Here is a 15042-nt window from a genome sequence, read left to right as displayed (position 1 = left end):
GACAAGTGTCCAGATGAAGATGGTGATAAAAGTCATGGTTGTTGTGGGTTCTGTTGTCATGAAGAACAGCTCTCAGTCATGAAGTGTTAAACTCACAGGGATATAAATGCTCTTAGAGCAGCGGAGCAAATTAATTATGCAAATGAATGTTTCAAATCTATTTCAGGTTCCAAGTAGTATCCCATCAGAATACATTTTGAGATTTATTTTATAATAATTAGGTGGGTACTTAAATGTGTCTTATTTCACACAGGTTAATGCCCAAGTGTGAATTAGCGACCCTGGAGCAATTAGGGTTAAGTGCTTTGCTCAAGGTCACATCAGCATATTTTTCACCTTGTCGACCCAGATATTTGAAATCGTGACCTTTCAGTTACTGGCCCAACGCTCTAACCACTAACTACCTGCTGCTCCTTTAATTAACATCAAACAGCAACTGTTTTATCTGATAACTAATGTATGGTAACTTTTATGTCACACTACCATTATATTGTTATTCTGATGATGATCAGATATAATGGACTGTCTGTTCACTCATGCTTGGTCTCTCATGTAAGTTCCTCTAATCAGTTAGTGAACACTTCTCTAAACTAAAGCTGGTAGGATTCCTCTGGTAGTGTTGTCTGTCCTCTGTGACTTTACCACCAATGTTAAATCTGAGATCAACATGTTTAATAAAGGATTATACAACATGGATCACTATCACTACTGCTGCTGCTGTTGTCTTTCATATGGACAATATGGAGGAATACTAGCAACACTGATCTGATGCTGGACTGTACCTCCAGACGAGAAGAACAACTGATACACAGAGGAAGGAAAAATACTACTATCTGGATTTAAGATACAATTCATATTTGTATTATCTAGAAACAGCTAATATGAAGTGTTTGTTCTACCTGGAAGATGTTAAAGGGTATTATTGTTGATTATGATTCTGTATGAGTGATCTTCACTGTAACAGCTGCAGCATCACAACACAGAGAGGTTTTTGTACCAGCAGTAATAGTGATTGTATCACTGTGGTTGACTTTTGGTAGTGGCACCAGACTTGATGTTGGAAGTAAGTAAACACCAAATTAACGGTTTTATACAGTTAATATGTCACGTTTCAATTTCTCTATACATTTAGCCTCGATATTAAGGATTTTTTAACCAACTTTATCTACATGATTTTGGGGGGAAATATTCAAGGCCATTTTTTTCAATGCCATTTTATTATATTTAATCAATTTTGACCTGAATTTAAGCGATGAGTGATTACTCTACTTTTTAGATTCTAGTGTATGATGAAACATACCACACCTTGTAAGAAATGGACAATAAAAGAATGTTTTGCAAAACTTTGGGCAAAACAAAACAGAAAATCATTTACTTCAAAAGAACAACATCAAATCATCTTTGACAAGTATTCAGACCATAGTAGAGTTCATCTTTTGAACCACAGTCTAAAGAAATTCAGCTTCCCCAATGGTCAGGAGGTTTTTGTACCAGCAGTAATAGTGACTTGACCAGAGTTGATGTTGGAAGTAAGTAACAAGCTCTTTTGATATGTCTTTCAGACTACATTTTGGGGTATTTACTTTCCCAAACTCTGTCTCTATTAAAATATTTACATTTGAGATATTTTAGATGCTTTTCAAATTACCTTTGACTGATCCTTTCTTTCAAATAATATTGTATATCATCAACATGCTAAATTGTAGGTTTATTTGTCTTTCTGATTTGTAAGATTGTTGACTAGAACTCCTAATTCTGGTATAATAACTAATAGTATTTTATATAGTATTCATCATTGTTGCATTGTGTTCATGGTAGACTTCTCTGTTAGTGTGAAGACAAAGGGTCTCAGTTATGGTTGTAACTGACTTCATAATCCAACATGTTTGATATGTGATGTAAATACTATGAATATGACTTGGCTGTTCTGATCAGATCCATTCCTCAACAATATCTGTATAACATGTATAACTGACACCATATGACTAGCAACTCTAGTTATTTAACCACTTTATACTTGTTTGGTTCATAAATCTGCTTTGTATCATATTACCTTAGGTTTTTCTCCGCAGCTTTTAAACAATATAACTTTTACATTTATATTTAGAGGGCATTTCCAATTCACTATATTTTGATGTGGACTTTAATGGAGATAATCTCTTAATGTTGCTGTACTTGATGTAGTTACTGAGTTGATGTGTTCTGTTTGTTCCAGGTAACAGTTCCCCCACCCTGACCGTCCTGCCCCCATCTAGTGAGGAGCTGTCCAGTACAACAACAGCCACACTGATGTGTCTGGCCAACAAGGGCTTCCCCTCAGACTGGACCTTGAGCTGGAAAGTGGACGGGACCAGCCAGAAGCAGGAGACCAGTTCTAGGGTCCTGGAGAAGGATGGCCTGTACAGCTGGAGCAGCACCCTGACTCTCACTGGCCAGGAGTGGACCAAGGCAGGAGAGGTGACCTGTGAAGCCCAGCAGAAATCCCAGACTCCAGTCACCAAGATCCTGATGAGGGCTGACTGTTCTGGGTAGAACCCCTCAGACACACCCCTGTGGAGGGAGGCTGCTGGTTCCTCTGCTTTGACTCTGTTCTGAGATCAGATGTTCTCTGTCTTATTGATCTCTGACATGTAGACTAACAGGGGGCTTTGCTTGAGTTCATGTGTCAATCCTCTCTGTAGACTGAGATTCAATCGGTGTTAGATTTGATGAGTTCTGTTTTGTTACTATTAGATACTGTAGGAATGTTTGCTTTGATGCTTTGATGAATAGATGAAAATAAAGATTTCCCTTTGGAACACATATTTCTGTTGTCTCTTTTAATAATTAGACTGCAGTCTTAAATGTTGAATGATATAGAAAAATATTCGTAAAGTATGTTTCACAGTTTCTATGAAAACTATCTGACCTAAACCTTATTGCTTAGTTATTTATGTTCTAACCACAACGTCATTAACAGGTAGTTCATACCAAAAAAGGATACTACTATTTTCACAGATTAACAGGAGAGGTTTAGCCATTTGTAGTACAGTAGGTACTCTTTATTCATATTTCTCAGAAGTTTTTGACCTGCTTGACTTCTAGATTTATAAATACAATAATGTAATGCTATTGAACATTTGATCGATATCTCACACCTGCATTTAGCTACATTTATTTAAAAAGTTGTCCACATAATATTACCAGTATCAAATCTGCAAGATAGTCATAGAGTCTTCTCTACCTCTAACACCCTGGTAACAGAGTCAACATCTGGTGACATTAGAGCTCTATTCTGGGACATTCAGGACCACCCAGCTCTGTCTATGTAAATTTTAGTTTCACTCCCACAACTTCCAGTCTAGCAGATGAACAGTTTCACTGCCTGAAATATCCTGGACTGGGCCAGATGTGGGGGAGTGGATTGGTTTGAACGTTTATGGTTGATTCAGGGTGGGAGACATAACAGATACATAAGTAATCAGTAATACATGGACATCATACTTAAATTAGATATGTGCATAAACATGTCTCATATTTGAGCCCTGCATCATGTCTCATTCACTAATGTAACAGTCAGTAACCTGCTCATCAAGATAGTTCATATAATGCTAGATGATCACATCACATGTTTGGTTGTGAGGTTCATATTTGATTTAGGGGGCTGATGCTGATGTAACACCACCTTCTTTTTATTTACGTCTCTACATCTTGTTTTGCATATTGGACTGGTATTGTGGGTATTTCAGAACTTCAAATAACTTTTGAAGGTGCACTACATTGATGATGATGATGATGATGATGGGGAACATGTGATTAGAATGATGCTTTCTAAACAGTTTCAAAGTTGACTTCACTAACCAGTGTTCCATGTCACTGTCTCTTGTATGACAGAACCTCAGGTTGTTATTATGGGTCGTAATCATGTTATATGATCTCAGTAAATATGGTTCAATCTTAACTTGTAATGCACTACCCAATACAGGGGCCTAACAGAGACTGGGGTACTTATTCTGAAATTATGTGAGACATTATTACTTCACATAGATGGAGTCTATTCAATTTATTGTCTGAAATGTTAATAAAAGGTTTGTTAGCCACAGCAAAAGGGAAGGCATATTTATGTAGTTTGGACCTATGGGTGTTGTCAGTTCAGGAATGATTTAACATGGAGGTGGATAAGTTGACATTATAGTCAGCATCACTGATATATTTATCTCAGTGTATTTTAGTTCAGTCAGTGTTCCATGTCACTGTCTCTTCCCCCCTCAGCACCTGCAGTCACACTCAACTAGTGCAGTTACTGTGAGATCTGAGAGAGGTTTTTGTATGGCTGTATATCACAGTGTGCACACCCAGACACTGTTGGAGTAGTGTGCACTCTGACAGAAGTAATCTCCTGCATCTTCAGCCTGGACTCCACTGATGGTCAGAGTGAAGTCACTCCCAGATCCACTGCCACTGAATCTAGATGGAGTCCCAGACTGAAGTGTTGTAGCACGATAAATAAGGAGTTGAGGAGCTCCTCCAGGTTTCTGTTGGTACCAGGCTAAAAAGTCATTGTTGTAAACATTACTGCTGGTTTTACAGTTCAGAGAGACTGTCTGTCCTGGGAGAACAGCTTTCACTACCGGAGTCTGTGTCACAACATACTGTCCTCTGGATTCTGAAAAATATTGTAAAACATTTATAGGAATGGAATGTTACATATAGTAATGAATAGTTCTGAATTTAAATATTAACATTGATATAATGTACATGTAAACACTGTAGATTTAAATCATTTTCAACAATACATTCTGAAAATTGTAACCTTGTATGTAGAAGACAAGTGTCCAGATGAAGATGGTGATAAAAGTCATGGTTGTTGTGGGTTCTGTTGTCATGAAGAACAGCTCTCAGTCATGAAGTGTTAAACTCACAGGGATATAAATGCTCTTAGAGCAGCAGAGCAAATTAATTATGCAAATTAATGTTTCAAATCTATTTCAGGTTTCAAGTAGTATCCCATCAGAATACATTTTGAGATTTATTTTATAATAATTAGGTGGGTAATTAAATGTGTCTTATTTCACACAGTTTTATGCCCAAGTGTGAATTGGAATGATTTTTTTTTGCATATCCCAACTCCCCCTGAGACAACCTCGGAGAGTGGGGTCAAGGCCAGGGTCTGCCGTTGACAAAATATGCTGATATTTTTCACCTTGTCGACCCAGATATTTGAACTAGTGACCTTTCAGTTACTGGCCCAACGCTCTAACCGCTAACTACCTGCTGCTCCTTTAATAACATCAAACAGCAACTGTTTTATCTGATAACTAATGTATGGTAACTTTTATGTCACACTACCATTATATTGTTATTCTGATGATGATCAGATATAATGGACTGTCTGTTCACTCATGCTTGGTCTCTGATGTAAGTTCCTCTAATCAGTTAGTGAACACTTCTCTAAACTAAAGCTGGTAGGATTCCTCTGGTAGTGTTGTCTGTCCTCTGTGACTTTACCACCACTGTTAAATCAGAGATCAACATGTTTAATAAAGGAATATACAACATGGATCACTATCACTACTGCTGCTGCTGTTGTCTTTCATATGGACAATATGGAGCAACACGGATCTGATGCTGGACTGTACCTCCAGACTAGGAGAACACCTGATACACAGAGGAAGGAAAAATACTACTATCTGGATTTAAGATACAATTCATATTTGTATTATCTAGAAACAGCTAATATGAAGTGTTTGTTCTACTTGGAAGACGTTAGAGTGTATTAGTGTTGATTATGATTCTGTATGAGTGATCTTCACTGTAACAGATGCAGCAACACAACACAGAGAGGTTTTTGTACCAGCAGTAATAGTGATTGTATCACTGTGGTATACTTTTGGTAGCGGCACCAGACTTGATGTTGGAAGTAAGTAAAGTCCAAATTAACTATTTATTCACCTTTTGATGTCGTGTTTCAATATATCTATACGTTTTGCCTTGATATTGAGGAATTTTCAACATAAATTTCTTAGATGATTGAAACAAAATACACAAGGCCTACACATACTATGGCCAATTTGAATATGAATGTCATTACATCTAATCAAATCTGACCTGACTTTAAACTATGAAGTGATTAGCCTACATTTTAGATTAGTTGTATGAATAAACATGCTGCACCTACAGTAGTAGGAGATGTACAAGAAAAAGTCAGGTTTGGTCCATGTTAAGGAAATCAACATGAAAAACACTTTATTTCTAATTGAGTAGAATAATTCATTTCTGAAATGTATTCATACTATCGTAGAGTTAATTATTTCAACCACAGTCTAAAGAAATGAAGAGTGCCAAACATGCAGGAGGTTGTTGCACCAGCAGTAATAGGGATTGTATCACTGTGGTACACTTTTGGTAGCGGCACCAGACTAGATGTTGGAAGTAAGTAATACGCTCTTTGATATTTCTTTCTGATTATTTTTTGGGTATTTTACTCTGTGAAACTCTGCCTCCATGAAAATATTGTTATTTTACGTATTTTACTTCCTAAAAAATATATTTTTGTTCAATTACTTTTGACAAAGCCTTCTTTCAAATGAAATGTTATTTAAATAACATGTTCAAATGTAGGTGTTTATTTAAATGTGTGGTTTGATGGATTGCAGAGGATAGTTCCAGTATGATAACTATTTAATAATATGGAATATAGTTGTTGCATTGTGTATTACTCTTTGTGTGCGATTTTTTAGTTATATTTTTATTATCTTTTACTCAAAAAATGTTGGTTAAATTTAGATTTTGACTGAGCCTTCTTTCAAATAAATATTTATTGAATCAAAATGATACATTTTAGTTTTAAATAAATGTCTTATTTGTATAATTGCAGAATATAACTCCTAATTCTGGTATAATAACTAATGGTATTTTATATAGTATTCATCATTGTTGCATTGTGTTCATGGTAGAATGCACTGTTAGTGTGAAGACAAAGAGTCTCAGTTATGGTTGTAACTGACTTCATAATCCAACATGTTTGATATGTGATGTAAATACTATGAATATGACTTGGCTGTTCTGATCAGATCCATTCCTCAACAATGTCTGTATAACATGTATAACTGACACCATATGACTAGCAACTCTAGTTATTTAACCACTTTATACTTGTTTGGTTCATAAATCTGCTTTGTATCAATTACTTTAGAGTTTTTTCCAAATCTTTTCAACAATCCAACTTCTACATTCATATTTTGATGGCATTTCCAATTCACTATATTTTGATACGTACTTTTCTGAAGATAATCTCTTACTAAAGCTGTACTTGTTGTAATTACTTAGTTCATGTGTTCTGTTTGTTCCAGGTAACAGTTCCCCCACCCTCACCGTCCTGTCCCCCTCTAGTGAGGAGCTGTCCAGTACAACAACAGCCACACTGATGTGTCTGGCCAACAAGGGCTTCCCCTCAGACTGGACCTTGAGCTGGAAAGTGGACGGGACCAGCCAGAAGCAGGAGGCCAGTTCTAGGGTCCTGGAGAAGGATGGCCTGTACAGCTGGAGCAGCACCCTGACTCTCACTGGCCAGGAGTGGACCAAGGCAGGAGAGGTGACCTGTGAAGCCCAGCAGAAATCCCAGACTCCAGTCACCAAGACCCTGAGGAGGGCTGACTGTTCTGGGTAGGACCCCTCAGTGACACAACCCTGTGGAGGGAGGCTGCTGGTTCCTCTGCTTTGACTCTGTTCTGAGATCAGATGTTCTCTGTCTTATTGATCACTGACATGTAGACTAACAGGGGGCTTTGCTTGAGTTCATGTGTCAATCCTCTCTGTAGACTGATGTTGTATCAGTGTTAGATGTGATGTGTTCTGTTATGTAACTATTAGAATCTGTAGGAATGTTTGCTTTGATGAATAGATGAAAATAAAGACTTATCATAGAAACAAATATGTTTTTGTCTCTTTCAATAATTTTACTTTAGTCTTAAATGTTGAATGATATAGAAAAATATTCGTAAAGTAGGATTCACAGTTTCTATGAAAACTATCTGACCTAAACCTTATTGCTTAGTTATTTATGTTCTAACCACAACGTCATTAACAGGTAGTTCATACTAACAAAGGATACTACTATTTTCACAGATTAACAGGAGAGGTTTAGCCATTTGTAGTACAGTAGGTACTCTTTATTCATATTTCTCAGAAGTTTTTGACCTGCTTGACTTCTAGATTTATAAATACAATAATGTAATGCTATTGAACATTTGATCGATATCTCACAGCTGCATTTAGCTACATTTATTTAAAAAGTTGTCCACATAATATTACCAGTATCACATCTGCAAGATAGTCATAGAGTCTTCTCTACCTCTAACACCCTGGTAACAGAGTCAACATCTGGTGACATTAGAGCTCTATTCTGGGACATGCAGGACCACCCAGCTCTGTCTATGTAAATGTTAGTTTCACTCCCACAACTTCCAGTCTAGCAGATGAACAGTTTCACTGCCTGAAATATCCTGGACTGGGCCAGATGTGGGGGAGTGGATTGGTTTGAACGTTTATGGTTGATTCAGGGTGGGAGACATAACAGATGCATAAGTAATCCGTAATAAATGGACACCATACTTAAATTAGATATGTGCATAAACATGTCTCATATTTGAGCCCTGCATCATGTCTCATTCACAGATGTAACAGTCAATAACCTGCTCATCAAGATAGTTCATATAATGCTAGATGATCACATCACATGTTTGGTTGTGAGGTTCATATGGGGATTCTATTTATGGTGCTGATGCTGATGTAACATCACCTCATTTGAATATGGACTGATATTGTCTGTGTTTTATAGCATCAAATAACATTTATAGGTGTACTTTCAGGCTGTGACAAATATAATGAGTCAAATATGACATGATGATGATGATGGTGATGGTCATGATGATGATACTGTTGATGACGATGGAGAACATGTGATCTGAATGAAGGTTTCTAACGTTATTCAAAGTTTCTCCACTGATCAGTGTTCCATGTCACTGTCTCTTCTCCCTCAGTCACTGTGCAGTCTGACTGAGGGAGGTTTTTGTACGTCTCTGTATCACTGTGTGAACACCCAAACACTGTTGGGTAGTGTAAACTCTGACAGTAGTAATCTCCTGCATCTTCAGCCTGGACTCCACTGATGGTCAGAGTGAAGTCACTCCCAGAACCACTACCACTGAATCTAGATGGAGTCCCAGTGAACCTGTTGTTTATCTGATAAATGAGGAGTTTAGTAGCTTCTCCAGGTCTCTGTTGGTACCAGTGCAGGTAATTACTGTATATACCACTGCTGAGTTTACAGCCAATGTTGACCGTCTCTCCATTGCCATCAGCTTTCACTGCAGGTGTCTGAGTCAGAGTGTACTGTCCTCTGGATTCTGAATATTGAATGGTGAGAGAAACAAACAAAACATATCTGAAATGATGTAATTAATACATTATTATGAGATAATCATGCATTACTTACTCAATTATTGTTACTTAGATAATCACAATTCTTATACCTTGTATGTAGAAGACAAGTGTCCAGATTAAGATGGTGATGAAAGCCATGGTTGTTGTGGGTTCTGTTGTCATGAAGGACAGCTCTCAGTCATGAAGTGTTAAACTCACAGGGATATAAATGCTCTTAGAGCAGCAGGACAGATGCATTATGCAAATGAATGTTTCAAATCTTTATCAGTTCCCAAGTAGGCTCCCATCAGAATATATTTTGTCCTGCATGAGCTTTCTTTTAGAATAACTAGGTGGTGCTTATATTTGTCCTATTTCACGCATGTGTAAATGAAAAATGTTTATGTTTTTATATCCCAACTCCCCCTGAGACAGCCTCGGAGAGGGGGGTCACAGCCCAGATCTGCCATTATCAACTGCGACCCTGGAGCAATTAGGGTTAAGTGCCTTGCTAAAGGAAACATCAGATGTTCCACCGTGTCGGCCTGGGGATTTGAACGAGCAACCTTTCGGTTACTAGCGCAACACTCTAACCGCTAGCTACATGTCGCCCCTTTAATAACATCAAACAGCAACTGTTTACTCAGATCCCTAATGTACGGCAACTTTTATGTCACACCACAATTATATTTTGTTCTGATGATGATCAGATATAATGGACTGTCTGTTCACTCATGCTTGGTCTCTAATGTAAGTTCCTCTAATCAGTTAGTGAACACTTCTCTAAACCAAAGCTGGTAGGATTCCTCTGGTCGTGTTGTCTGTCCTCTGTGACTTTACCACCACTGTTAAATCTGAGATCAACATGTTTAATACAGGAATATACAACATGGATCACTATCACTACTGCTGCTGCTGTTGTCTTTCATATGGACAATATGGAGGAATACTAGCAACACTGATCTAATGCTGGACTGTACCTCCAGACGAGAAGAACACCTGATACACAGAGGAAGGAAAAATACTACTATCTGGATTTATGATACAATTCATATTTGTATTATCTAGAAACAGCTCATATGAAGTGTTTGTTCTACCTGGAAGATGTTAAAGTGTATCTGTGTTGATTATGATTCTGTTTGAGTGATCTTCACTGTAATGGCTGCAGCATCACACCAAAGAGAGGTTTTCGTACCAGCAGTAATAGTGTAATGAACACGATGGGAGACAGAGAGCTGGTTTCAATGCAGGGCGCAGCAGGTGTTTGTTTGTAAAGGACAACAGGAGGAGGCATGTAGCTGTGTCCAGGGACAGGCAGAAGGTCATACACAGAGGTCCAAAAAGGCAACAGTACAGGCAGGGACAAGGCTGGTAATGTAGTCCGGGAGAGCAGGCAAGAGGTTGATAACAGGAAATCCGTTAGGCTGAAGTACAGGCAGGGAATAGGCAAAAGGCACCGTTAGTGAGGCAGACCAAAAACTATCATACACAAGACTGAATACGGGAAAAACAGAGCTCCGAATAGAAGTGTGTCACAAAACAAACAATACCTCACAATGATGGGGTGAAAAGAACTGAACTAAATAATCTGTGTAAATGACATACAGGTGTGTGAACAGAATTCAGGTGATTGGGATCTGGACAGTGAGCTAGAGGGGATCTATGTGTTTGAGAGTGTGAGTTGGAAAGTGAGCTGCGTTCAGGGGATCTATGTGTTTGAGAGTGTGAGTTGGAAAGTGAGCTGCGTTCAGGGGATCTATGTGTTTGAGAGTGTGAGTTGGAAGCAGACGTTACAAATAGGGATTGTATCACAGTGGTACACTTTTGGTAGCGTCAGCAGACTAGATTTTGGAAGTAAGTAAACAACAAAATGTATCATTTTATTCACTTTTGTTGTCGTGAGTCAATACTTTTGACTGAGCCTTCTTTCAAATAACATTTTATTGAATCAAAATGATAAATTGTAAGTTTATTTACGTCTGGTTTGTATGATTGCAGACTATAACTCCTAATTCTGGTATAATTGCTAATAGTATTGTATATAGTATTCATCATTGTTGCATTGTGTTCATGGTAGACTTCTCTGTTAGTGTGAAGACAAAGGGTCTCAGTTATGGTTGTAACTGACATCATAATCCAACATGTTTGATATGTGATGTAAATACTATGAATATGACTTGGCTGTTCTGATCAGATCCATTCCTCAACAATATCAGTATAACATGTATAACTGACACCATATGACTAGCAACTCTAGTTATTTAACCACTTTATACTTGTTTGGTTCATAAATCTGCTTTGTATCATATTACCTTAGGTTTTTCTCCACAGCTTTAAAACAATATAACTTTTACATTTATATTTAGAGGGCATTTCCAATTCACTATATTTTGATGTGTACTTTTCTGAAGATAATCTCTTACTAAAGCTGTACTTGTTGTAATTACTGAGTTGATGTGTTCTGTTTGTTCCAGGTAACAGTTCCCCCACCCTGACCGTCCTGCCCCCATCTAGTGAGGAGCTGTCCAGTACAACAACAGCCACACTGATGTGTCTGGCCAACAAGGGCTTCCCCTCAGACTGGACCTTGAGCTGGAAAGTGGACGGGACCAGCCAGAACCAGAAGACCAGTCCCGGGGTCCTGGAGAAGGATGGCCTGTACAGCTGGAGCAGCACCCTGACTCTCACTGGCCAGGAGTGGACCAAGGCAGGAGAGGTGACCTGAGAAGCCCAGCAGAAATCCCAGACTCCAGTCACCAAGACCCTGAGGAGTGCTGACTGTTCTGGGTAGGACCCCTCAGTCACACCCCTGTGGAGAGAGGCTGCTGGTTCCTCTGCTTTGACTCTGTTCTGAGATCAGATGTTTTCTGTCTTGTTGATCACTGACATGTAGACTAACAGGGGGCTTTGCTTGAGTTCATGTGTCAATCCTCTCTGTAGACTGAGATTCAATCGGTGTTAGATTTGATGAGTTCTGTTTTTTTACTATTAGATACTGTAGGAATGTTTACTTTGATGCTCTGATGAATAGATGAAAATAAAGATTTCCCTTTGGAACACATATTTCTGTTGTCTCTTTTAATAATTAGACTGCAGTCTTAAATGTTGAATGATATAGAAAAATATTCGTAAAGTAGGATTCACAGTTTCTATGAAAACTATCTGACCTAAACCTTATTGCTTAGTTATTTATGTTCTAACCACAACGTCATTAACAGGTAGTTCATACTAACAAAGGATACTACTATTTTCACAGATTAACAGGAGAGGTTTAGCCATTTGTAGTACAGTAGGTACTCTTTATTCATATTTCTCAGAAGTTTTTGACCTGCTTGACTTCTAGATTTATAAATACAATAATGTAATGCTATTGAACATTTGATCTCACACCTGCATTTAGCTACATTTATTTAAAAAGTTGTCCACATAATATTACCAGTATCAAATCTGCAAGATAGTCATAGAGTCTTCTCTACCTCTAACACCCTAGTAACAGAGTGAACATCTGGTGACATTAGAGCTCTATTCTGGGACATGCAGGACCACCCAGCTCTGTCTATGTAAATTTTAGTTTCACTCCCACAACTTCCACTCTAGCAGATGAACAGTTTCACTGCCTGAAATATCCTGGACTGGGCCAGATGTGGGGGAGTGGATTGGTTTGAATGTTTATGGTTGATTCAGGGTGGGAGACATAACAGATACATAAGTAATCAGTAATACATGGACATCATACTTAAATTACATATGTGCATAAACATGTTTCATATTGGAGCCCAGCATCATGTCTCATTCACAGATGTAACTGTCAGGATTTGGCCAGGGTTGTTCCGGGTTTTGGTCACTAGATGCCCCCATTGTGCTTTTTGACCTTATGTTTTTTCCCTTGTTCCCCATTATTATTTGCACCTGTGCCTCGTGTATCCCTGATTGTATTTAAACCCTTAGTTTCCCTCAGTTCTGTGCTCTGTGTTTGTATGTTAGCACCCAGCCCTAGTGTTCTGTGTATTCGTGTCGATTCCGGTGGATGCTCTTGTGGAATTCTGTTTTTGTTTTTGAGTATCTCTTGAGGCTTTTTTGTGCTATTCCTACCACCTTTTGGATTTGCCATTTTTGTATTGAAGGACTTCTCCTTTTTACTTTATTAAATACACCGTCTTAAGTACTGCTGTGTCTGCCTCATCTTCTGGGTTCTGCTGACTATTCGTGGCTCAGTTGGTTAAGTGACTGTTTCTCACTCCGGAGACCCAGGTTCGTAACCGGGTCCTGACAGAAACACAGAGCCTCCCAGGCTGAGAGAGACCGCCGGATGAGGGAGCGACGCTGTCTATATTGCGGCAAACCGGGCCATTGCCGTTCCACGTGTCCCGGGCTCCAGGGAAACGCTCTGTCCCGTACAGACCGGGGGGAACTGTAACGGGAAACATAACCTCCTCCCATCCGTCCAACTCCTGTCTGCTCATTCCAGTCACCCTCTCCGGGGACAACCACAAGCTTCACCTTCAAGCCTTGGTAGACTCTGGAGCCGCAGGTAACTTCATGGATGGTGTCTGGGCGAAGGAGAATGGCGTTCCCTCTGAACCTCTAAGTGAACCCATGAGGGTCACTACATTGGATGGAAGCCCTTTGGGATCTGGACTTGTCACTCATGTCACTACCTCCTTGCGACTTTCAGTTTCACAACACCAGGAATTGATGAACTTTCATTTGATCTCCTGTTCCGAGTTCCCTCTCGTCCTTGGATACCCCTGGCTTCACAGCCATAACCCTCACATCGACTGGTCTGTGGGCACTATCAAGCAGTGGGGTCCTACGTGCCAAGCTACTTGTATTTTCCAGAATTCCCGAGTTCTACTCCCGAGTCTTTAGAATCCATCGACCTGACCCGAGTTCCCGAGTGTTACCATGACCTCAAACTGGTGTTTAGCAAACAGAGGGCCACCATGCTACCACCCCATAGACCTTACGATTGCCCCATCGACCTGTTTCCGGGCACTTGCCCCCCAGGGGTCGGATCTTTTCCCTATCTCCACCCGAACGAGCTGCTATGGATACCTACATCAAGGACGCTCTGGAAGCAGGCCTCATGCGTCCATCCACCTCCCCGGCGGGAGCAGGGTTTTTCTTTGTGGCCAAGAAAGACGGTGGATTACGTCCTTGCATCGACTACCGGGGACTCAATGCCATAACCGTCCGTAACCGTTACCCGCTACCCCTTATGGCCACAGCCTTCGAGCTGCTCCAGGAAGCAGTTGTTTTCACTAAGCTTGACTTGCGGAACGCATACCATCTTGTGCGGATCAGACCTGGTGACGAGTGGAAGACCGCTTTCAACACGCCTACTGGTCACTATGAATACTTGGTGATGCCCTTCGGCCTGACCAACGCCCCAGCGGTGTTCCAAGCGCTCATAAACGATGTGCTTAGGGATATGCTTAACATATTTGTGTTCGTTTACTTGGATGACATCCTCATCTTTTCGAGCTCCCTTCAAGAACACACTAAGCATGTCAGACAAGTACTCAAATGCCTCCTGGACAGCCATCTGTACGTTAAGCCGGAAAAATGTGAATTCCATTCATCCCGAGTACAATTCCTGGGATTTGTAGTGGAACCCGGTCGAGTCCAAATGGACCCCAG

General features: G+C 39.6%; 1 pseudogene and 2 gene segments (V, D, J or C); all 3 read left to right on the top strand.

The window, feature by feature from the left end:
- The first annotated feature begins 940 nt into the window (after nt 1-940).
- LOC135515286 (Ig kappa-b4 chain C region-like) lies at nt 941-2802 on the top strand. The segment is given in 2 exon segments: nt 941-1063; nt 2216-2802. A coding segment is annotated over 1 exon segment (243 nt).
- A 2986-nt stretch (nt 2803-5788) lies between these two features.
- Nucleotides 5789-12463, top strand: LOC135515734 (Ig kappa-b4 chain C region-like; annotated as a pseudogene).
- On the top strand, nt 6193-7881 carry LOC135515733 (Ig kappa-b4 chain C region-like). The segment is given in 2 exon segments: nt 6193-6411; nt 7332-7881. Coding segments are annotated over 2 exon segments (402 nt in total).
- Nucleotides 12464-15042: the final 2579 nt, after the last annotated feature.

This window comes from Oncorhynchus masou, chromosome 27 (assembly GCF_036934945.1).
Source record: "Oncorhynchus masou masou isolate Uvic2021 chromosome 27, UVic_Omas_1.1, whole genome shotgun sequence".
Taxonomy (NCBI): Eukaryota; Metazoa; Chordata; class Actinopteri; order Salmoniformes; family Salmonidae; genus Oncorhynchus; species Oncorhynchus masou.
This window is presented reverse-complemented; position numbering and strand designations above follow the sequence as displayed.